The sequence below is a fragment of the Geotrypetes seraphini genome, chromosome 3 (assembly GCF_902459505.1).
Source record: "Geotrypetes seraphini chromosome 3, aGeoSer1.1, whole genome shotgun sequence".
In the NCBI taxonomy this organism is placed as follows: Eukaryota; Metazoa; Chordata; class Amphibia; order Gymnophiona; family Dermophiidae; genus Geotrypetes; species Geotrypetes seraphini.
In genome coordinates this window covers 79,068,822-79,092,041 of record NC_047086.1, presented here as the reverse complement: position 1 = coordinate 79,092,041, position 23,220 = coordinate 79,068,822, and the positions used below count along the sequence as shown (strand labels likewise).

Sequence of the window (23,220 nt, the reverse complement as noted above, 5' to 3'; positions counted from 1 at the left end):
TATACTTATTACCTGGTTAGCTTTCTATACCTGTGTTACATCCCAGCACCTCTCTCAGTATCCCACGATCCCTTTATCCCTCAGGAATCCGTCCAATCCCTGTTTGAATCCTTGTACCGTACTCTGCCTGATCACTTCCTCCGGTAGCGCATTCCAAGTGTCCACGACCCTTTGTGTGAAAAAAACTTCCTTGCATTTGTTTTGAACCTATCTCCCTTCAGTTTCTACGAATGCCCCCTCGTACCTGTTGTCCCCTTCAGCCTGAAGAATCTGTCCCTATCCACCCTCTCTATGCCCCTCATGATCTTGAAGGTCTCTATCATATCTCCCCTGAGCCTCCTTTTTTCCAGAGAGAAGAGCCCCAGCCTATCCAACCTCTCGGCGTATGGGCAGTGTTCCAGCCCTCTTACCAGTTTCGTTGCTCTCCTTTGGACTCTCTCAAGTACTGCCATGTCCTTCTTGAGGTACGGCGACCAATATTGAACGCAGTATTCCAGATGTGGACGCACCATCGCTCGATACAATGGCATGATGATTTCCCGCGTCCTGGTTGTTATGACCCTCTTTATGATGCCCAGCATCCTGTTAGCTTTTTTCGAGGCTGCTGCGCACTGTGCAGATGGCTTCAGTGATGCATCCACCAGCACACCCAAGTCTCTCTCAAGACTGCTGTCTCCCAACAATGCCCCCCCAATTTGTAGTTGAACAACGGGTTCTTTTTCCCTATATGCATGACCTTGCATTTTTCCACGTTAAAGCGCATTTGCCATTTGATTGCCCAGTCTTCCAGCTTGTCCAGGTCCCTTTGCAGGTCCTCACACTCCTCCCTGTACTTAACTCTGCCGCACAGTTTGGTATCGTCTGCAAATTTTATAACCTTGCACTTTGCCTCCTTTTCCAGATCATTGATAAATATGTTGAAGAGTAACGGCCCCAGCATCGATCCCTGTGGCATACCGCTCGTGACTCCCCGCCAGTCAGAATATTGGCCCTTTACTCCGACCCTCTGCAGTTTACCCGACAACCAGTGCTCGATCCATCTGTGCACATCCCCTCCCACCCCGTGGTTCCACAGCTTCCTAAGCAGCCTTTCATGTGGCACCTTGTCGAAAGCCTTTTGAAAATCGAGGTAAATGATGTCTATGGGTTCCCCATTGTCCACCCGACTGCTTATTCCCTCAAAGAAGTACAGAAGGTTCGTTAAGCATGACCTTCCCTTACAGAATCCGTGCTGGCTTGTACTCAGTAGGCCATTTCTCTCGATGTGCTCGCAAATACCATCCTTGATCATAGCTTCCACCATCTTCCCTATAATTGAAGTCAGGCTCACCGGCCTGTAGTTCCCGGGGTCACTCCTCGATCCCTTCTTGAAGACAGGTGTGACATTCGCCAATTTCCAGTCCTCTGGTACCTCTCCAGTTTTCAAGGATAGGTTGCAAACATGTTGGATTGTGCCTGCTATTTCTTGTCTTAGTTCCTTCAGAACCCTTGGGTGGATCCCGTCCGAGCCCGGCGATTTGCCACATTTTAACCTGTCTATCTGTTTGAGGACATCCTCCTTACTTACCTCTATGTGTTCCAATTTTTCAGCCTGTTCCCCACTCATGAGCTCCTCTGAGTCCGGTATATTAGATGTGTCTTCTCTCGTGAAAACCGACGAGAAGAACGTGTTCAACCTCTCAGCTACCTCTTTATCCTCCTTAATCACTCCCTTCCTATCCCCATCGTCCAACGGCCCCACCTCCTCTCTCGCTGGTCGCTTCCCCTTTACGTAACTGAAGAATGCCTTGAAGTTTTTTGCCTCCCTGGCCAGCCCCTCTTCGTATTTCCCTTTTGCTTTTCTAACCTCTCGGTGGCATTCCTTTTGGCATTTCCTGTGCGCCTGGTGATTTTCCTCCGGTGGATCCTTTTTCCATCTCCGGAAGGATACTTTTTTGTCATTTATTGCCCTCTTTACTTCTGTTGAGATCCAAACCGGGTCCTTTGACCGCTTGTTCTTGCCGCCTTTCCTGAAACTGGGGACGTACATTCTTTGTGCTTCCTGCAGGGTGTCCCTGAATAGGGTCCAGGCACTTCCTACAGTCTCCATCCTAAAGATGTTTCTGAGCTTCCTCCCCACCATTTCCCTCATAGCAACATAGTTCCCTTTCCTGAAGTTGAGCGCAGTTGTTGCGGTCCTCCTTACTGTGGGTGTCCCCCTTTCTAGTGTGAATCTGATCGCATTGTGGTCACTGTTGCCTAGTGGTCCTCTCACTTCTACCCCTCTTGCAGGCCCCCCTAATCCGTTTAGGATGAGGTCAAGAGTAGCACTCCCTCGCGTCGGTTCCCTGACTAGTTGCTCCATGAAGCAGTCCCTCACAGCTTCTACAAATCCTGTTTCCCTAGTGCAGTTGAAGTGACCCGTACTCCAGTCAATTCCCGGGTAGTTGAAGTCCCCCATCACTGTTACACTTCCAGTCCTGCATTCCTGTCTCAGTTCAGCTTCCAAGTCGTGTCCGACTCCTTCCGGCGTACCAGGTGGGCGATAGTACAGCCCCAGTTTTATGCCTGCACCCTTGTTTCCCGGCAATTTGACCCATAGCGATTCCAGCCCCTCTGCCTTCGTTGCCATATCCATCCCGACCGAGTAGATAGAGTCCTTTATATATAGTGCTATGCCTCCCCCCTTCTTGTGGGTCCTGTCCCTCCTGTAGAGCTTGTACCCCGGCAGCGCCACATCCCATTGATTCTCATCTGTCCACCATGTTTCTGTAATTCCAATTATATCCAGGTCCTCCCCCTTGGCCACGACCTCTAGTTCACCCATCTTGGCCATGAGGCTTCTTGCATTGCGTATAAGCACCGCAGGTCCCGTCGTTTTTCCTCCACCTCTGTATTTACCTGGGCCGCCTCCCCTTGAATTTCGGGCAGTTCTCCTGTTCCCTGTGCTTCTTCTTTGCCCTCAGCCTTTACCCTCGTAGCTTTCGGCTTCCCCACATTCCCGCCACCCCACTTCCCCGCTTTTCCTCTGGGTTTTCTAGCCCTACCGGCCCCCTCCTGGGCTATCATCCCTTGAGCCCCGTTTGATCCCCCTCGCCTTGTGGCACCCCTATATTGCCCTCAGCTTTCGCCCTCGTGCCACCCAGTCCCCTTGTGTCTCCATGCCCCTTAGTCTCCTCCCAGCAAGCTCCCTTTACTTGATGTTTCCCTCGCTGTCTTATCATAAGATCCACCAGTCTCTCTACTTCCTCCTTGCAGTCAGCCCGTTCAGCATCTGTTCTGGATACTGTTGTCCGAAGTGTCAACATCAGATCAGCTGTCGGCTTTCCCCCTCTCCTCAGTTTAAAGCCCTCTCTATCTCCTTCCTCACATTGGCTGCCAGTAGTCTAGTTCCCGCTGTGCTCAGGTGCAGGCTGTCCCGCCGGTAGAGCTTACTCTTTCCCCAGAAGGACGTCCAGTTCCTCACAAAGTGGAAGCCCTCCTCCTGGCACCATCTCCTCAACCATGCATTCACAGCCTGGAGGTCTGCCTGCCTCTTTGCATCTGCTCTCGGTATAGGCAGGATCTCTGAGAATGCTATCCTCCGGGTACTCCGCTTCAGCTTTTGTCCCAGGACCCTGAACTGGTCAGTCAGTGTGGCCATGCTGAAGTTCCTCTGGCTCACATCATTCGTTCCGACGTGGATTATCACCGCAGTCTCCTCTGTCTCTGCTCTGTCCAGGATCCTCTCGATCCTATCAGTGACGTCTCATGTCTTGGCCCCTGGGAGACAAGTCACTAGCCGGTCCTCCCTTCCTCCAGCTACGTGACTATCTACCTCTCTCAAGATCGAGTCTCCCACCACAATAGCAGACTTCCCTTTCCTCAGCAACCTCCTCTGTCTCAGGTCCGTGTCCTTGGTGTAGTGCGGTGTCTCTCCCTCGCGGTCCGGTGAGTCACGGTCTCCTCCTCTTGCGTGGTTCCTCCGCTAGGTCCTTCCCCAGTGTCGCCTTGTGGATCCTGGGTCTCGTCTGCCGACATCCGTCTGTGCAGCTGCTGGTCCCGTTCCTCCACTTTCCTATAGGCCTCCTCGATGAATCTCTCGAGGTCCCTCACCTGGTCCACAATGGGGCCTGCTCCGTCTGTGTCCTTGGTTGACCAGCTCGTCTCCTCTGTGTTGCGCAGTCCCTCCAGTCCCTCCAGTTCCTGGACCCTGACCCTCAATCTGCCGACCTCCATCCTCAAAAAAGATATGCAGGGGTAACTCATTCAAATCAAAATTACTGTCAAGTGACTGAAGAGGTCAATAGAACAAAAATAAAGTCACTGCTAGTTCATCAATACACTTAAGAAACTTATTTTTTATTTAGAACTCTGCTCAGAGACATGAAGGCTGAAAACTTGGCCTCACCTACCAATCATTGCAGTGTTCAAAAAGGATTTTTAATTTAAAGTACCTTTTAATATGCTAGCTAAAAAGCTATGCTGAAAATATAAATGCTTCCATGAATTTTATAGTTATGAAAAAAGACTTAACTTTGAATAGTGACTGGTTCCGACGTGCACGTTTCGTGGCTGCGTCAGGGAACCGACAATACAGCTGGATTTAGAGTTGGTAGTGAAGTCACATGCGATTAAAAAGCTAGATCTCTCAAAAAGACGTTTCTTCTCTAATGTCTCAGACATTAGACATAATGGTCTGAGACATTAGAGAAGAAACGTCTTTTTGAGAGATCTAGCTTTTTAATCGCATGTGACTTCACTACCAGCTCTAAATCCAGCTGTATTGTCGGTTCCCTGACGCAGCCACGAAACGTGCACGTCGGAACCAGTCACTATTCAAAGTTAAGTCTTTTTTCATAACTATAAAATTCATGGAAGCATTTATATTTTCAGCATAGCTTTTTAGCTAGCATATTAAAAGGTACTTTAAATTAAAAATCCTTTTTGAACACTGCAATGATTGGTAGGTGAGGCCAAGTTTTCAGCCTTCATGTCTCTGAGCAGAGTTCTAAATAAAAAATAAGTTTCTTAAGTGTATTGATGAACTAGCAGTGACTTTATTTTTGTTCTATTGACCTCCATCCTCAGGCTTTCCAGTTCCTGACACCGACTGCATATGTACTCCCGCCTTCCCAAGGGGAGGTAATCGTACATATTACACTCTGTGCAGTATACCGGAAAGTACCTCTGGGATCCTGGGTCTTCCATCGCTCTCATGAAGTGCTGGTGTGCTCCTGCTGTGGGTAAGAGAGAGAGAAAAGAGAAAAGAAAGTGAATTACTTGGCATTCCTGGCTCCCTCGCAAGGCTCCTTCGCAAAGGCGCTCTCGCTAAGGCGAGCGCCTTTGCCGCTCGCCTTCGCCGCGCGCCGAACGGCTGGGCGCCGTTGGCTCCCTTCTTCTTAAAGGGGAGCCCGGGCGCCGATGCGACCTATGATGCGGTGGGGGGGCGGAGCTATCTCTCGCCAGTCCTCCTGCCTGCTCTGGCTTCCTCCCTCTCGGCCTGTCCTGCCCTCTCCGGCCCTGCAACAATGGAAAAAAAGCAAAAAAGACAAAAGGCAGAAACCGCCGAGGTCTCTTACAGAATACTGTAAGTTATGTGTGCTTTTGATTTAGGTGCCTACATAGAAACATGATGGCAGATAAAGGCCAAATGGCCCATCTAGTCTGCCCATCCACAGTAACCATTATCTCTTTCTCTCTCTGAGAGATCCACATGCCTGTCCCAGACCCTCTTGAATTCAGACACAGTCTCTGTTTCCAGCACCTTTTCCGGGAGACTGTTCCACACATCTACCATCCTTTCTGTAAAAAAGTATTTTCTCAGATTACTCCGGAGCCTATCACCTCTTAACTTCATTCTATGCCCTCTCAATGCAGAATTTCCTTTCAAATTAAAGAGACTCTACTCATGCACATTTATATTATGTAGGTATTAAATGATTCTATCATATCTCCCCTCTCCCGTCTTTCCTCCAAAGTATACAGATTGAGATCTTTAAGTCTGTCCCCAAACGCCTTATCACGAAGAGCACACACCATTTTAGTAGCCTTCCTCTGGACCGATTCCATCCTTTTTATATCTTTTTGAAAGTGCGGACTCCAGAATTATACACAATATTGTAACTGAGGTCTCACCAGAGTCTTATATAGAGGCATCAATGTCTCCTTTTTCCTACTGGCCATACCTCTCCCTTTGCAACTTAGCATCCTTCTAGTTTTCATGGAGCAGTACGCTTTGGGATCTATAATTCAGGAAGGAGGTGAATCATCTTAATGCAGTGTTTCAGATATCAATTACAGAGAGCCACGCAATGAGGAGAAAACGATTAATAGTGTTGAACACCACACTGAGATCCAATAGCACCAGGACATCGTAAAGAATAGAGTCGGTTCATAGGAAGGCTACTAAAATGGTGTGTGGTCTTTGTGATAAGGCGTATGGGGACAGAGAGATCTCAATTTGTATACTTTAGAGGGGAAAACCCTCAAAACCAAACCGCAGAAAAATGTACAAGGTGCAGGAATTTATTCAATAAAAGTCATAAAAACATATATGATATAAATAAACAAATATATCCCAAAACTGGTCCTTGTTCTTGTGTGTACCGGACCCGACATGGCCCGTGTTTCGAAAAACAATTCTTCCTCAGGGGTCCCAGATGTGTGGTACTTAGAGTATAAAAAAAACAAATTGAATAAAAACAAACAAAATCTCAAATGGAACAATCGTAAAGAATTCCTGTCATAAGCGCTGCACTGAGAAACACTAAATGCAGCGCTTTTGACAGGAGTTCTGTACGACTGATTCGTTTGAGATTTTGTTTGTTTTTATCCAATTTGGTTTTTTGATACTCTACATACCACACATCTGGGACCCCTGAGGAAGAAGTGTTTTTCGAAACACAGGCTGTGTCGGGTCCAGTACACATGAGAACAAAGATCTGTTTTTGGTTATATTTGTTTATTTATGTCATATATGTTTTTATGACTTTTACTGAATAAATTCCTGCACCTTGTACATTTTTCTGCAGTTTCGTTTTGGATTTTTGCTTCGCATCTTCACTGAAGCCTCTGTTGGTTCTTTTTTGCCTTACTTTAGAGGAAAGGCAAGAGAAGGGAGATATGATAGGGACATTTTAAATACATACCTCATGTAAATGCGCATGAGTCGAGTCTCTTTCATTTGAAAGGAAGCTCTGGAATGAGAGGGCATAGGATAAAGTTAAGAGGTGATAGGTTCAGGAGTAATCTAAGGAAATACTTTTTTGACAGAAAGGATGGTAGTCTCCTGGAAGAAGTGGTGGAGACAGAGACTGTGTCTGAATTCAAGAAGGCATGAGATAGGCATATGGGATCTCTTAGAGAAAGAAAGAAATAATGGTTATTGCAGATGGGCAGGCTAGATGGGCCATTTGGCCTATGTTACCCTTATCCATGAGTTTCTAGCAGTTGTTGAGAAGGACAGTTTCAGTATTGTAGAATTTCCTGAATTCCGATTGGAAGGCAGATAGGGATCCTTGTTTGTCGATAAAAGAGTATAATTGGTTTAATACTGCTTTTTCTAGGGTCTTGGAGATGAAGGGTAGTTTGGAGACAGGTCTAAAGTTGCTGGGCACATTAGGGTCGAGTGTAGGTTTTTTTCATGATCGGTCCCATAACTGATGACTTCCAGTTAGCAGGCACTATGCTTGTTTGAAGAGAGGTGTTGATGAGGGGAAGGATGGAGTCTACAAAAGCGTCTTTCAAAGCCACTTTGAGGTGTGGCTGACAGGGGTCTATATTTGAGCCAGAAGGGAGAATAGTGTCTAGTATCTTGGTGATGTCTTTGTGGGAGACAGTTTCGAAGTGAGTTTCCCATTTGTAGTTTTAATTATCTTTTGATGTCTGTAACATGGTAGAGTTGAGGTGAGACCGTATTTTGTCTAATTTATCAACGAAGTAGTCTGACAGTGTTTCGCTGTCAAGGTCAGTGGTAAGGCACTGTTTATTTCCTTGCGACATTGAGGGGGAGTTGTTAGTTTAAAAAGGTTTTTTGATCTATTAGGGGTCTTTAATAGTTGTTAGGAGTAGTATATCTTATGGGCATCCAGTTATAGAATTTTCCCCTGAATTTTTTTAGTATATTCGTGTTGCACATTTATACTGTGAAGTTTAGTGTATAGGCCCCAAAGTGGTCTCTTCTTTTTTTTTTTTTCCTCATTATTTTTTATTTTCAAGTTTTACATAAAGTGTACAAAATATTAAAATATAATTGATAAATACAAAATATCACTTTTATATCTAATACATCATATTCTAACTATGTTTTTCCCCCTCTCCCTCCCCCCACCCTTCTATTATTTTTCATTCATACATTACATATTGTATAACATATTATAACATATTATGTAGAAATTATTTTCATTACCACCCCTCTATGTGTGTCACAAAAAAGATATTTAAAAGAAGAAAAGAAGAAGAAAAATTTATTTATTCATTGCAGTATTTTGTCAATGGCCCCCATATTTTTATAAATTTAGTATATGTCCCTCTTTGTATTGCTATTGTTCTTTCCATTTTAAATACATGACATATTGTATTCCACCAAAATGTATAATTTAGGTTATTATAATTCTTCCAATTATTGGTTATATGCTGAATGGCCACCCCTGTCATAATCAATAAAAGCTTGTTATTTTCTGGTGAAATTTGACTTTTTTTTCTCATTATCATTCCAAATAATATTGTATCGTATGATATTGCTATATGATTTTCCATCAATTTATTAATTTGTGGCCAAATTGAATTCCAAAAACTTTTAATGTAGGGACAATGATACAGTAAGTGATCTAATGTCCCTGGTTCCAGATTACAGTGCCAGCATTTATTGGACTTAGAACTGTCTAATTTTTGCAAACGTGTAGGGGTCCAAAAAGCTCTATGTAATAAAAAGAACCAAGTTTGTCTCATTCTCCAAGACCAAATTAGTGGCCATTGAGATGCATTAATTTGATGCTTAATCTCAATGCTCCAAATATCTCTTAGACCATTTTTTGGTTTTTTATTCAAATATCCAGATATTAATTTATACCACAATGCGGCTTGATGTCCTAGGAAGTCTGCTTGAAAACATAAGAACTTTAAACTATATTGATTATTCAATGTTTTCCATTCAGGGAACCCAACCTGAATGGCCTGCTTCAATTGCAACCATTTAAAACTTTGTGTTTTATTAAGACCAAATCTATGTTGCAATTGTGAAAAATCCAGCAGTTTACCTTCTGAAATAACGTCATCTAAAGATCTAATGCCTGCAATAATCCAGTTCTTCCAAAGGATTTGAGCTCCGCCAATTTTGATCTTGGAGTTTATCCATAAAGATTGATTAGTTGATTTATTTATTGGGATAGGTGTTAATTTATTTATAAATCTCAACGTTTTCCAAGAATCCATTAAAATTTTATTTTCTCTGTATCTTCTAGGCATGTTAATACTTGGAAGGTGAACTAAATTTAGGGGAAACATAAGGCGCCATTCCAAATATAACCAATCAGGTGCATTATCTATAAGTTCTGGGAGGATCCAATACATACCCTGACGTAGAATATAGGCTTGATGGTACCTATAAAAATTTGGAAAATTTACCCCTCCCTCCTTGATTGATTTTTGCAAAGTTACTAAAGCTATTCTAGGTGTTCTACCAAGCCAAAGAAATTTCGTTAAAATGCTATTAAGCTTTTTATAAAAGGACCCCTGAAAATAAATAGGTATCATACTCATTTGGTAGCAAACTTCAGGCAACATCATCATTTTAATAGTTTGAACTCTCCCCCACCAAGAAATATGTAAAGGGTTCCATTGCTCACACAACTCCGTAACTTTTTTTAATACAAATTTTTCATTTTCTTTTACAGTATCTTCAATTGTATTTTTAACTTGAATGCCAAGATATTTAAATCCTTCTTCCTTCCATATAAATGGAAAATCTTTAAATAGTCCTTTTACACAATGAACATTTAAGGGTATAATTTCAGATTTATTCCAATTAATTTTATAACCTGAAAATTTACCAAACTTATCAATTAATTCCAATAAAGAAGATAAGGTAGATTCTGGATTTTTCAAATAAAGCAAAATATCATCAGCATAAGCCGAAATTTTATATTCCATATCTGAATATGGAATACCCTGTATCTCCCTCGTTTGTTGTATTGCTAACAATAAGGGTTCTAATATAACATCAAATAACAAAGGAGATAAAGGACAACCCTGTCTAACTCCCCTCCGCAATTGAAATCCATCAGATATCATATTATTAATATTTAATCTTGCAATCGGGAAGCTATACAAAGTTTTTACCATTTGTATAAATCCAGAACCTATACCAAACCATTCTAAAGCTTGATACATAAAATTCCATTCTACCCTATCAAACGCTTTTTCTGCATCCAAGGAAACTGTAAAAGTCGGTTCATCTATTTTTTTTGATAAATTTAACATATGAAACAATAATCTAGAGTTATTAGAGGAATGTCTTTTAGCAACGAAACCCGTCTGATGCATATCTATAATATGTGGGAGAGCTTTGGCTAGTCTTAACGCCAAAATTTTCACCAAAAGTTTATTATCCACATTTATTAAAGATATAGGCCTGTAGTTCGAAACCAAAGTAGGATCTTTATTTGGCTTAGGTAGAACAATTATTATTGATTCAGCCATAGTACCTTTAATATCACCTTTTATAAGTTGTGTTTGATATAAATTTAGTAAATATGGGGAAAGAATATTTTGAAATGTTTTATAAAATTCTACTGTATAACCATCACCACCTGGAGCGGATCCAACTCTAAGAGATCTCAATGCTGTTTCTAATTCTTTTAATGATATAGGTTCATCTAAACTCCGTTTTATATGATCAGGAACCTTAGGTCCATTAATTAAATCTAAAAAATTTTTACCATCTTTTTGTCTCTCCAAATAAGGCTCGGAAGAATATAGATCTTTATAAAATTTTAGAAATTGTTTTAAAATTTTATCTGTTTGATTTGTTATTGTACCATTATCATCTTTTATCCCATTAACATTAGTTTTCCTTTTTTTTGCTTTAAGATAATTTGCCAATAATCTCCCCGCCTTATTAGAATTTCCATAATACACTGCTTGTTTGGAAAACAAATCTCTTCTTATCATTTTTGAAGATAATTCATTATATTTACCTTTTGCTTTCAAAAGAGCTTGCAATATCTCATTTTCCCATTTATTTATCAATTTAGCTTCTAATATTTTGATTTCTTTCTCTAACTCTATATATTGAATTTTATTCTGTTTCCTAATAAAAGCTGAATATGATATAATATTACCCCTCATAGTTGCTTTAAATGCATCCCATACATTCTCAATAGATGTATCCTCTACTAAATTCATTTGAAAGAAATCATTAATTTGTGTTTTAAAATTTTCCAAAAACTTATCATCCACAAGCAGTGTATTATCAAATCTCCAAAGAGGTCTACCCTTTTCCAATTTATCCAATTGTAATTCTATCCATATTCCCGCATGGTCCGAAATAATAATAGGATCTATGGAAGCTTTAATCACCTGTTGCACTTTATTTGTTGAAACAAAAATATAATCTATTCTTGAAAATGATTTATGAACCTGTGAGCAAAATGAAAATTCCTGATCATTAAAATGAAGAATACGCCATATATCCTTTAAATTGCATGATTGAGCCAAATTATCTAAACCTAAAGATTTTATACTTTTACTTGGTTTTTTATCCAATAATGGATCCATTACAGCATTAAAATCTCCAGCCACCACTAAATTAGAAGCAGCCAGTGGTAATAACATATTCTGTAATTTTTTAAAAAATTCTGATTGATTCGAATTAGGGGCATATATATTAAACAACGTCAGGGCATTATTTCCCATACCTATATCAACATGTATCCATCTTCCATGTGGGTCTGAATTTATTACCTTAATCTTGGCCATACATTTTTTATTAATAAGAATTGCTACCCCTGCTTTTTTACCCTCTGCTGGAGCAAAAAAACATTCTTTTACCCACCCACCCATTAGTTTCTGTGATTCTTTTGTATTAAGATGGGTCTCCTGCAGACAGTAAATATCCGCATTTTGCTTTTTTAAAAATGCTAATACCTTTTTTCTTTTAATTACATGATTCAGGCCATTGACATTAATAGAATATATCTTAAAAGACATTATATATTTTAAAACTTATCAGTATAATCTTTTTCCCTTCTTCTTTTATATTTAAAATCCAAAAAATATTTTCTATGACACACATATTTACCCTTGAAGTATCCAATCCCTTATTTACTTTCTCCTTAATCATTCTAGTAAATACCTTCTTTTCCCCTCCCTTTCCCACCCAATATAATGACTGCTTAAGGATACACATTGGAACTGCAACCCGAACATTCTCCTCCCCTCTAGGCAACCAATATTCAATCAACATCCTCTTCTATCTATCTATATTAACCTTTAATATCTTTAGTCATTTTTTACTTCTAACATTTCATTAATGTATCTTTATCCATTTATCAATTTTTAATTTATATTTCCCTAGTATTATAAATTACATCATAAAATTTTATCTTAAACATATATTTAATATGGTATTAATATTTTTTCTATATCTTATTCTTTCTCTCTTTATATTTTTATTGTCTTTTCTTTAGATCATATTTTTCTTTCTTCAGTATTTCAATATCTCATATTTTTATAGTTTTTCATAATATCATCAAAACCAATCTTGATATTTTATTTTAAAATATCATAGGTTCTGATTTAGAAAGAAAGGCTTTTAGTTTTTCTGGATCTTCGAAATACAAGGATTTATCTCCAGATGATACTCTCATCTTTGCCGGATAATATAATCCATATTTAAAACCTTTTTCTTTTAGTAGTGGTCTCATGTCTAATAGTCTCTTTCTTTTATTTGCTGTATTTTTAGCAAAGTCCGGCAAAAACCAAATTCTGGATCCTTTATAATTAAGATTTTTGTCTTTCTTGGCAGCATTTAATATTTCTAATGCTTGTTGGTACCTAAGCATTTTGAATATTAGTGGTCTTGGCCTGCCTTGATTTTCTACATTTTTTACTGGAATCCTATGAGCCCTTTCTATTTCCAGTGGTTGTTTTAAATCCAGTTGTAGTATTTTTGGAATTAAGTTTTCTAGAAAATGTATAGCATTTTTCCCTTCTAAATTTTCTTGTATTCCAAAAAGTTTAATATTTTTCCTTCTTCCTCGATTCTCATAGTCTTCCAGTTGATCTTTCAATTTATTCAATTCCAGACTGTCATTTTTGCATCTGTTTGCTTCACATTCTATGACCTCCATTTTAGATTCTAATACAGTTGTTCTTTTATTATTAACTTCCATTTGTCTGTGGATGTTCAATATTTCTTCCTTCATTTCAGACATATTGGTTACAGTTTCCTTAAGCATTTGTTTAATTTGTCTTAATTCTTCCATAACTTCTGCTTTACTCAAAATGTCAGGTTCTTCAGCAGGAAGTGGGATCTTGCTTGGTGTTATTTGATCTTGTTTCTGTCTTTTTGCAGACATACCGGTTTCATTTTTTCCTTGTCGGGTGCTTGCCATTCTCCTGCACCTTTCTTGATTCTCTTTTTTTCCTTTTTTCCGATTTTACTTTTCCACAGCAATTTTTTTTTTTTTTCAACCACTTTGTCCAGTGAAAGAGCTTGTCTTCAGCACAGATATAAATTCGTTGAGGAAGTAATAAATCTTTTTAGGTTCCTTTCTCTCAGGACTTTATTTCAGTTTTTGTGAAGGAAGGTAGTTTCAAACTGTAACCGTTTCCTCCTCAGTATTGTGGAACTGTCAGTAACTTGCCTTCTGTGCTATGTCACTCCAGTTTAAAAAAACCGGTAACTGAGAAACAGATTTTCTTTTTATTTTCTTCCTGTTTCAGTTTCTTATACAGTTGCAGCATTGACAGCACTAGTTTTTAAAACGGCATTGAAACTTTCCTTTTTCCTCCGTTGGCTAATTCAATTTTTATTAGCCTACCATCACTGCCACGCCGTATCAACACAGTAAAAAGCCGGTAAAAAAAAAACAATTACCTTCTCCTCAGCCTTTCTTCAGTGTCGGCGGTTTTCAAATTATTTATTCTGATATGTTTATAAGTTTCAATATCTCGTCGCTCCAGCACTGAGAAATCTGTAAACTTCTGTCAGTTCAAATTTTCAACAGCCTTTCCTCACCTCCGTGCCTCATCAACACAGAGAAAAGCCGGCAAAAAACAACCTCACTGTCTCCTTCCTTTCAGGTCTTCCCTCAATACCAGCTGTATTATCAGATTTTCTCCGTTGATAGATTTTTTTTTTCTCTCTGTCAGTTATCTGCCCCGATGTCGCGCCGATCCAGCACTGAGAGAAAAAAAAACCGGCAATCTTATTTTCGGCTCTCTTCTCTCAGGATCTGTCTCGATTTCGGCGGAGGAGGTCAATATCAGTTGTCACAATTTCAAGTTTCAATTAGAATTGTTTTTCCCCGAATTCAGCAGTAAGAGGATAAAATTATTTTTAAATCGTTGCCTATTTGAAGAGGAGCGTTACGATCACACTTCCATCTTGTGTTCGCGTTAAGCCACGCCCCCCAAAGTGGTCTCTTCTAAACTGACATTTCATTTTGAAATTCATGACTGAAAGCACTAATTGATGGCACATTTACAAAGTATGAGGTATTTGCAAACTCTTAAACTTTTTTTTTTTTTGACATTTGACAATTTTATTTTATGACAAAGATATTTATGTCCAGATTTTTAAGAAAATTTATCACATATGTTCATTTATAGCAAACAAACACCATACCTGATCACAGGGTGAGCAACATTTATTGTCCATCTTCATCTGTAAATACAAGAGATTAATAAGTGATTAGTACTCCATTATTTTTTAAGGATTTGTGGTGTTTTTTAAATCTCCAGAACATCTGTATCCACAGTTTTTGTTTTTGTGTTTTAAATGATAAAATGTGACAAACTAGGGTATTTTGATTCAGTTTCTTTAAGCTAGTGCAATGGCCACATGATTCAAAAATCATTCCTTTTCAGATTCAATATAATCTAAGGGATCACAAAACCAGCTTTTCTCTCTCCTTGACCAAATTCAACATAGCCACCTTAGGGAGGGACAACAAAGAAGTAAGAGTCTTTTTAGCAGTCATGTTGAAACTTTTTGACAAGTAGCCATACAAGTCTACCAAGTATCATTTCTTCCAAATCCCATGGCTTATGATGTCAGCTGGAAATTGAAAAGATAAAGTAACAACGTGTTCTATTCATTTCTTTCCTGAGTTTCAGAGGGAGATGATAGCTGGAGGCTAGAAGAGCTTAAAAAAGGTAGAAACTGCAAAAAATGATCTGCTTTAGAAATAAATCAAATAACATATTGTTCAGCCACAGGTAGAAAGGGGCTTTTCTGCTTCATTCAGTCTGTATGTCAGAAAAGAATTCTGTGAGGCTGTGTGCTGCCACTACAGACCGTATAACAGTAAACAGAAACCATACTGTGAAATAGCAGAAACAGGTGAAGGGAAGGAAGAGCAAATGTCTTTGTGGGTGTGAATGCCATTCTACTTATTTTGTCTGGTAAAGAGTGATGCGGGGACAAAAACTCATCCCCGTTTCCTCACTGTCCCCGCATTTTCAGATCCGTCACTTCCCCGTCCCACTTTTTCATTCCCACAATCTTAGTTTTCTTCCCTGCATCTCCCTGTTCAATGCAGAAAGATGATTTTATGCAATTTTATGGGCTTAAGGCATTGTAAATAAACATTTTGGCCCCGATTCTATAAAGGGCCCCTAAATCATGCCTACCATTGAGTGGGACTTAGGCGTCCAAACTAAGTGGATAATGAGCCATTTAAGAGCCTTAACAAGCATTAATTCGCACTTAGGCATCCAAAGGATGTGAACTTCAGTTTATAGATGCATCCATAATTTCATGGATGCCTATTGTGAAACCTAGCGTCTAACTCAATAGGCGTGGGTTTGGGGCGTGGAATGGGCATGGTTTGGGCGAGGCTTCAATATAGACGTCCTTTGATTCATTTACATAACGCTGAGCTACCTAGAGTGTCCATATCATGCCTATATTGTAAGCAAATGAAAACCAGGTCTAATTTTGAGCTTAGTTTAGGCTTCATATAGACCTGAGTTCTATGGATGAAACCTGCAAGGTAGAATGCAACAATTAAAAGATGTGTTGGGATTTAAACCTATGACCTCTGGAAGATAACAGGGCTTTTACCCTTTGAGCTGTAGCAGCTTTTACTAATATCTTTCTTCCTCACATCTGATATGATAGCTTAGGGATCTGCTATTTTCACCTGTAAGAACATAAGAACATAAGAAGTGCCTCTGCTGGGTCAGACCAGAGGTCCATCGTGTCCAGCAGTCCACTCGAGCGGCGGCCCAACAGGTCCAGGACCTGTGTAGTAGTCCTCTATCTATACCCTTCTATCCCCTTTTCCTTCAGAAAATTGTCCAATCCCTTCTTGAACTCTAATATTGTACTCTGTCCTATCACTCCCTGTAGAAGCACATTCCAGGTGTCCACCACCCGTTGGGTGAAGAAAAACTTCCTAGCATTGGTTTTGAATCTGACGAATCTGTCCCTCTCCACTTTCTCTATGCCCTTCATGATCTTATAGGTCTCAATCATGGCCCCTCTAAGTCTTCTCTTCTCCAGGGAAAAGAGCCTAGTTTTCCATACCCTTTATCAAACGTGTCGCTCTCCTCTGAACCCTCTAGAGTATCGCCATATCCTTCTTAAGGTACGGCGACCAATATTGGATGCAGTACTCCAGATGCGGATGCACCATCGCCCGATACAACAGTAGGATGGCTAGGATCACTAAGCTCTAATGGTAGGAACCCTCACAACCAAAAGGAAACAGCTGTGGCTTGCCAGAGGTCATGGGTCCAAATCCCAACACGTACTTTAATTGTGACATTCTACCTTGTAGGTGCATCTTGATGATCTCACAATAAGGTCAGCATTGTACAGCTGCACACCTCTATTTGAAATGAAGTAGAATCCATGCTAAGGTCTGTATCTGTTTTGGTTTTTTTCCAGTTTTTAAGCTTTTGCAAATGAAGTTATTTTTTTCATGTGCTTTCTTTGCTTTCAAGAGTGAGCTGATTGGAGCACTGTTTAGTCAGAAAAAAGGGTAGCTTTTTAGCAAGAAACTGAAAGCTCTGTTTTTCATGTGATGTGCTTTAGTTAATGGATCTTTTCCTCTAATTAGCAAATAGCATTGCTGTTTGCCCACAAAAATAGAAGATTTTGCATTCAATTCATATGTTTTGATGTGCCCTGTTTATGTGGTATCTTATTAAATGTATTTTGAGCTTAATATAGCAAAAAATAAAAACTCAGAGAGCTATTTAGCAGATCGCATTAAGGATGTCCAAACTGTGCCTAAGTTTCATCTATAGAACTCATGTCTATATGAAGCCCAAACTATGCTGAAAAGTAGACTTCCTTTAAATGCCTATAGGATCTAGTTTTACAATTGCTATGCAACTTGCTAGTTCACTGTATAGCACACTGGTTAAACCTACAGCTTTCTACCCGAATGTTGCTGGTTCAAATCCCAGACACTCTCTCTGATGGAAGAGAAATAAATAAAAGCAGTAAACAGATCCAACTCCCAGTATCACAATTATAATGAAAAACACCATAAAATAAAAATTATATTATCTCTGTGAGCATTTCTTCAGATACATCATAGACACATACACACACACACAAACACTCGCAGTGAAGTTGGAAAGAATTCCATGAGCCATACTCTGCATGCTTTCCCTACTTATTCACTTGTAGTTTAAAGTTACCTGAAGAACAATTCTGTCTACCATACCCATAATAGCAGTACATCCACGAGTCATGTAACAAGGACCTGCTTAAGGAAACACTGCCATGGATAGCTGTACTACATATTAATGCATGGCTTTCATGTTACAAGCCCAGCCTGATAGAGCAGAGGGCCTGTGTTATTGGTCCAGGTTTGTAGTGCTGAGGCCATACATTAATTGTGTGCCCTGTGCGGCAAATGCAGGGAACACCTCCTGCATTTACCGCAAGGGCTTTGCTTTTATTGTATTGTACTGAAGATTTATTTCCCACTAGCAGTGACGGCGCTGGCACCCCTCCTGCTCTCCGCACCCCCCTTCCCACTCCTCCCCCTGCCATGCATGCGCCCCTTCCATTCCCCCATATCTTTTTAACTTCGGCATGAACAGCTCTTTCTGAAGTCACTTTCTGGCACCCATGCCTAGGAAGTTACGTTAGAGAGCGCCGAAGCCAAAATGGGCAGCAAGTTCGTGGCTGCTTGCCCTGTAAAAAAAAAAAAGATATGGGGAAGGGTTGTGTGGCAGGGGGAGCGGAGAAAAGGGCAGGAGAAGGGTGCCACCGCCCTGGGCGATGGGCTGGGGAGGGCTTCAGTGGCTGGGAGGGTGTAGATGGGCTGGAGTAGGTTTAACAGAGATTTCGGCAGTTGGAACCCAAGCACAGTACCGGGTAGAGCTTTGGATTCTTGCCCAGAAATAGCTAAGAAAAAATTTTTAAAATTTAAATTGAATCAGGTTGGGCAGACTGGATGGACCATTCTGGTCTTTATCTGCCATCATCTACTATGTTACTATGTAATTGCATGCATATGGGGTTGATGATTGCAAACCAAACCCGTATTTACAGTAGTCTATGATTGCTGCAGTAAAGCTTTTCTTCTGAGGTTCCATTCTTTAATTTGAACACATTAATTTGATAACCTCTATACTATATAATACAATTGAATTTTGGATTTGTTGCATTTATAAAATCGTATCTATGGTCCTTGATCTCCTGATCACCCTTTTTTAAAACTACCCCTCACATATGCAGGTGATTTTCCAACTATTTTTTTACTTTGGGCTTTAACTAGCTGAGCCTTGCAGCACTTATCCTTCACTATTTTTGTATGCATCCATTCCCAGTAATCAATAAGGATGAAAGTATTTGTCACTATCATATTAAATCAACCTGTTCTTTTACAAGAGGGTTTATATTGGTCCTAGAATACACTAGAACCATTCCTTTTTATTGGATCCCATGAATTAAGATCCATATTCATAAGTGCAATTTTTTTCCCATCAAACTACATGGTGGTGAGTTCAGAGATGTAAGATCCAAAAGCCTTGCAGCCAATAGAGCAAGAATCATAAATCCAGTTCTTGAGGTCCACAACCCAACCTGGTTTTCGGGATTTTAATGAATATGTATGAAATCTGTCTGCATGCAATGGAAGCAGTGGAAGAGAATATTCATTGTGGAAATTCTGAAAACCAGGCTGGCTTGTGAACTTTGAGGACTGGATGTGAGGGGCTGCTCTCAGGGTTCTGAGTAGACCAGCAGGCATTGGGTTCTCAGGTATACATAAGATTACTGGGGTAGTTGGCTTTGGGCATGTTTTCCAGTCTTTCCTTCCAAATTGGTATTTCATGGTTCTACTCTGTGCTGTGAAAGGGTAGACTGGTTTTAATATCACAACTGTGGGATTTAATTGAAGCCTCAGATATTAACCTAAAGATGAGAGTGAGTCCAAGATTATTCTGGTCTAGCTCTGGGTAAATTGGTTTTGGGTTTTTCTCCCTGTGTTACCACCATAGAATCTTGTGACTCCTGAGACTGAGTGTACCCCAAGAACTGGGTTGAAAACCTTTGCCTTACCTAATGGGTAGCACTATAGTTTGTGGGGATAACTACAGGAATAACAGAGAACAATTGTCTCATTAACCCGGTCTATAAAATTAAGTTTTAGTTTAGTTTAGTTTAAAAACCTGACTGATCTGGGGACTTGCTTGGTTTTTCAAGTTTGTGTTATTAATCACAGTAGCTCATGAATAGTTTGTATATCATATATTCATATATCATATATGTTTATTACAGTTGTGTCTTTCTTTGGCTATGCTACTACTACTGCTATTTATCACTTATATAGTGCTGAAAGACATACGCAGCACTATACATTTTGACATTTAATAGATGGTCTCTGCTCAGAAGAGCTTACAATCTAACCTGGACAGACAGTCAATGACACCTAAAAAGAAGAAGAGGCACAGTTCTTTAAAGGCTTGAAAGGGTTAAGGATGCAGAACCCAATGTGAGAGGAGTTAGGAGTTGAAAGCAGTCTTGAAAAGGTGGGCTTTTAAATGGGCCTTGAACACTGTCAGAGACGGAGCCCGCCATAGAGATTCGAACAGCTTGTTCCAAGGATATGGTGAAGCAAGGTAGAAGGGATGGAGTCTGGAGTTGGCAGAGGAAGAGAAGGGCACAGATAAGAGGGACTTACCAGCTGAGTGGAGCTCGCGGAGAGTGGGGGTGGGGGACATAGGGGGAGATAAGTGAAGAGAGGTAGTGAGAGGCAGCCAAGTGAGTGCATTTGTAGGTCAGTAAGAGGAGTTTGAATTGTATTTGGAAATGGATGGGAAGCCAATGAAGTAACTGTAAGAGAGGGTAACATGAGTATAGCTCCTCTAATGGAATATGAATTATGCAGCTGAATTCTGGATTGGAGGGGAGTGAGATGGCTAAGCAGAAGGTTTGAGAGTAGTGAGATGCAGTTGTCTAAGTGCAAGGTGATGAGTGGATGGATAAGGGTTCTGGTAGTGTGCTCAGAGAGGAAGGGTCAGATTTTGTTAATATTATAGAGGAAGAAGCAGCAGGTTTTAGCAATATATTTAGCTGGGCGGTGAAGGAGGGAGAGTCAGTTTAAGTTGTTCATACTGATTTGTTTGCATGGGGCCTGGTGAAAGGATGGGAATGTCCTTGATATACACTTTCTTATTTGTAATTTGCAGCTGCTAGCAGTCTCTTTCCTTATATGAATATTTGATAGTGTTTATTTTTAACTAAAGATTGATGCTCTGTTGAGCATTTCAAAGCATAAGTAGAAAAACTTTGCACATACATTTTGTAGGGTTAGGTCACTTATGTTAGTTGATATTGCTCGCAGCCACTCAGCACTCTCCTGGGCTGTATAAAACTGGAGAATCCCACTGCTAACTCCATCCAGTGCCAGTACTTCCAATGAATTAGCTCTGTAAGAAGCACATAATATGTCATCGGGGAAATTGTCTGTTATTATATATTGGTCATGTTTTTTGGGCTTCCTATCATCAGTTTGAAATCATGCTAGGCCTTGTAATTTCACTTTACAAAGAAATAGATGTACAGAAAAAAGGCTGCAAATTTACTTAGTTCTGCTAGTGCAGCTCTTCTTTCTAGAAAAATAAGAATCATCACTCTTTTATACACAGGACAATTTTAAAAAAACATTTCTGTATGTAAAGTAATGTATTATGCCAATCAGTAGGCATTTCTACATCATGCATACAATATAGATGGAGTGATTTTCAAAAAAAATTTTCATGTATAAAGAAATGCAGAAAATGACTTAAAAAAAAAAAATTGCTCACAATCACACAATAAAACAACTCGCTTCTACTCTAGGAAGAGGCTGGTGAGTTATCCAAACTTTCAAAAGTGGAGAAAAAGACCTCAAAATCACACAGAGGACATACAAACAGCAAAAAGCTGTATCAAAGTAAACCCACTGTCATCATAGTTCAAAAAAACTCCACAAGATAATGTAACCCACCAGTTCTGTCCTGAGTAGGCCACTAAATAACTTTGGCTATGAGAAAGTCCAAAATAAGCAGGAAGCACCAGAAAATTTTTTTAAAGTTTAATAGCCAACTTCAATGCTCAATACAAATCAGCAGTAAACAAACAAATCAAAAAAATTCACTTATCTGTGATGCCTTCCACTGCTAACAAATTTGGACTATTAGCGGTAGAAGGCATCACAGATAAGTAAATTTATCTAAACCTTTTTTAAAACCAGCTACGTTAACTGCTCTTACTACATCCTCTGACAATGTGTTCCAGAGCTTAACTGTTACACTGCTATTGACATAAAACAAAGAGTGGACTGGTGAATTCAATCTTCTTTCTTAAAAAGTCCTTTATTCGTCCAAAAAATCTCAGTGACTCGACATGTACATGTTTCAGCCAAATTGGCCTGCTTCAGGAGTCTTAAAGATCTTCAGAATGAAATGATCTTTAAAAAGGGGGATTCCTAGTCATCCATTTTATACTTATATCTTCTTGTAGAAACCATGTAACTATATCTTGGAGGCGAGGAGGATGGCAGTTTGAGTGCAGAGCTCCTCTCCCTGGACAATCTGCCTGCTTTTAAATATCAGCAGCAGTGGGAGATCAATTGCTTTTACACCTAAGCAGCAACGGGACCAACCCACCAAAAACCCACAGTCCCAGTCCTGCAAAAATATGAGCTCCACTCTCCTTGCAGTTCGCTAGGAAAATCAACTGCTTTTACACCTAAGCAGCAGCAGGACCGATCCAGCCAGGCATGTGAGCTCCTCCCTCTGCAGTCCATTGGAGAGATCAATCTACCTGCTTTTAAATATCAGCAACAGTGGGAAATCAACTGCTTTTACACCTCAGCAGCAGCGGAACTATCCGCAACTACCAAGAGCACACAGACCCGATCCAACCAAGAGTGTGAGCTCCACCTCCCCCTGCAGTCCACTAGGAAGATCAACTGTTTTTTACACCTAAGCAGCAACAGGACCATCCACCACTACCGAGAGCCCTTTGCCCTGATCCAGCCAAACAAGTAAGCTCTTCCCCCAGCATTCCGTTGGAAAAATCAATATGCTTGCTTTTAAATATTATCAGAAGTAGGAGATCAACTGCTTTTACACCTAAGCAGCCTATAATAGGAGCCCTTGCCCCGATCCAACCAGGCATGTGAGCTTCTCCCCCTATATCCCATTTAAGAGATCAATCTACCTGCTTTAAATATCAGCAGCAGTAGAAAAACAACTGCTTTTACATACAAGCAGCAGCGAGACCTACCGCAACCACCAAGAGCCCACAGACCCGATCCTGTCAGGAGTGTGAACTCCTCCCCCTGCAGTCCATTGGAGAGATCAATCTGCCTGCTTTTAAATATCAGCAGCAGTGGAGATCAACTGCTTTTACACCTAAGCAGCAACGAGACCAGCCACAACCATCGAGAGCACACAGACCCGATCCTACCAAGAGTGTGAACTCTTCCCCCCATGCAATCCGCTAAGAAGATCGACTGTCGGCTCCGGGCGGCTTTCCCGCAGAGGAGAGAATCCTGCATTCACCGTGGGCCTCATCTGGGG

General features: G+C 40.2%; 1 protein-coding gene across 1 annotated transcript in view; it reads right to left on the bottom strand.

The window, feature by feature from the left end:
- The window catches only part of SNTG2 (syntrophin gamma 2), a 391,266-nt gene that overhangs the window by 145,146 nt on the left and 222,900 nt on the right, over positions 1 to 23,220 (bottom strand). Inside the window, exons 11-12 of the mRNA XM_033937548.1 lie at positions 20,952 to 21,081; positions 14,810 to 14,848 (exon numbers count right to left, since the gene is read on the bottom strand). Of these exons, the coding sequence (XP_033793439.1) occupies positions 14,810 to 14,848; positions 20,952 to 21,081 (169 nt within the window). The remainder of the gene's footprint in view (positions 1 to 14,809; positions 14,849 to 20,951; positions 21,082 to 23,220) is intronic.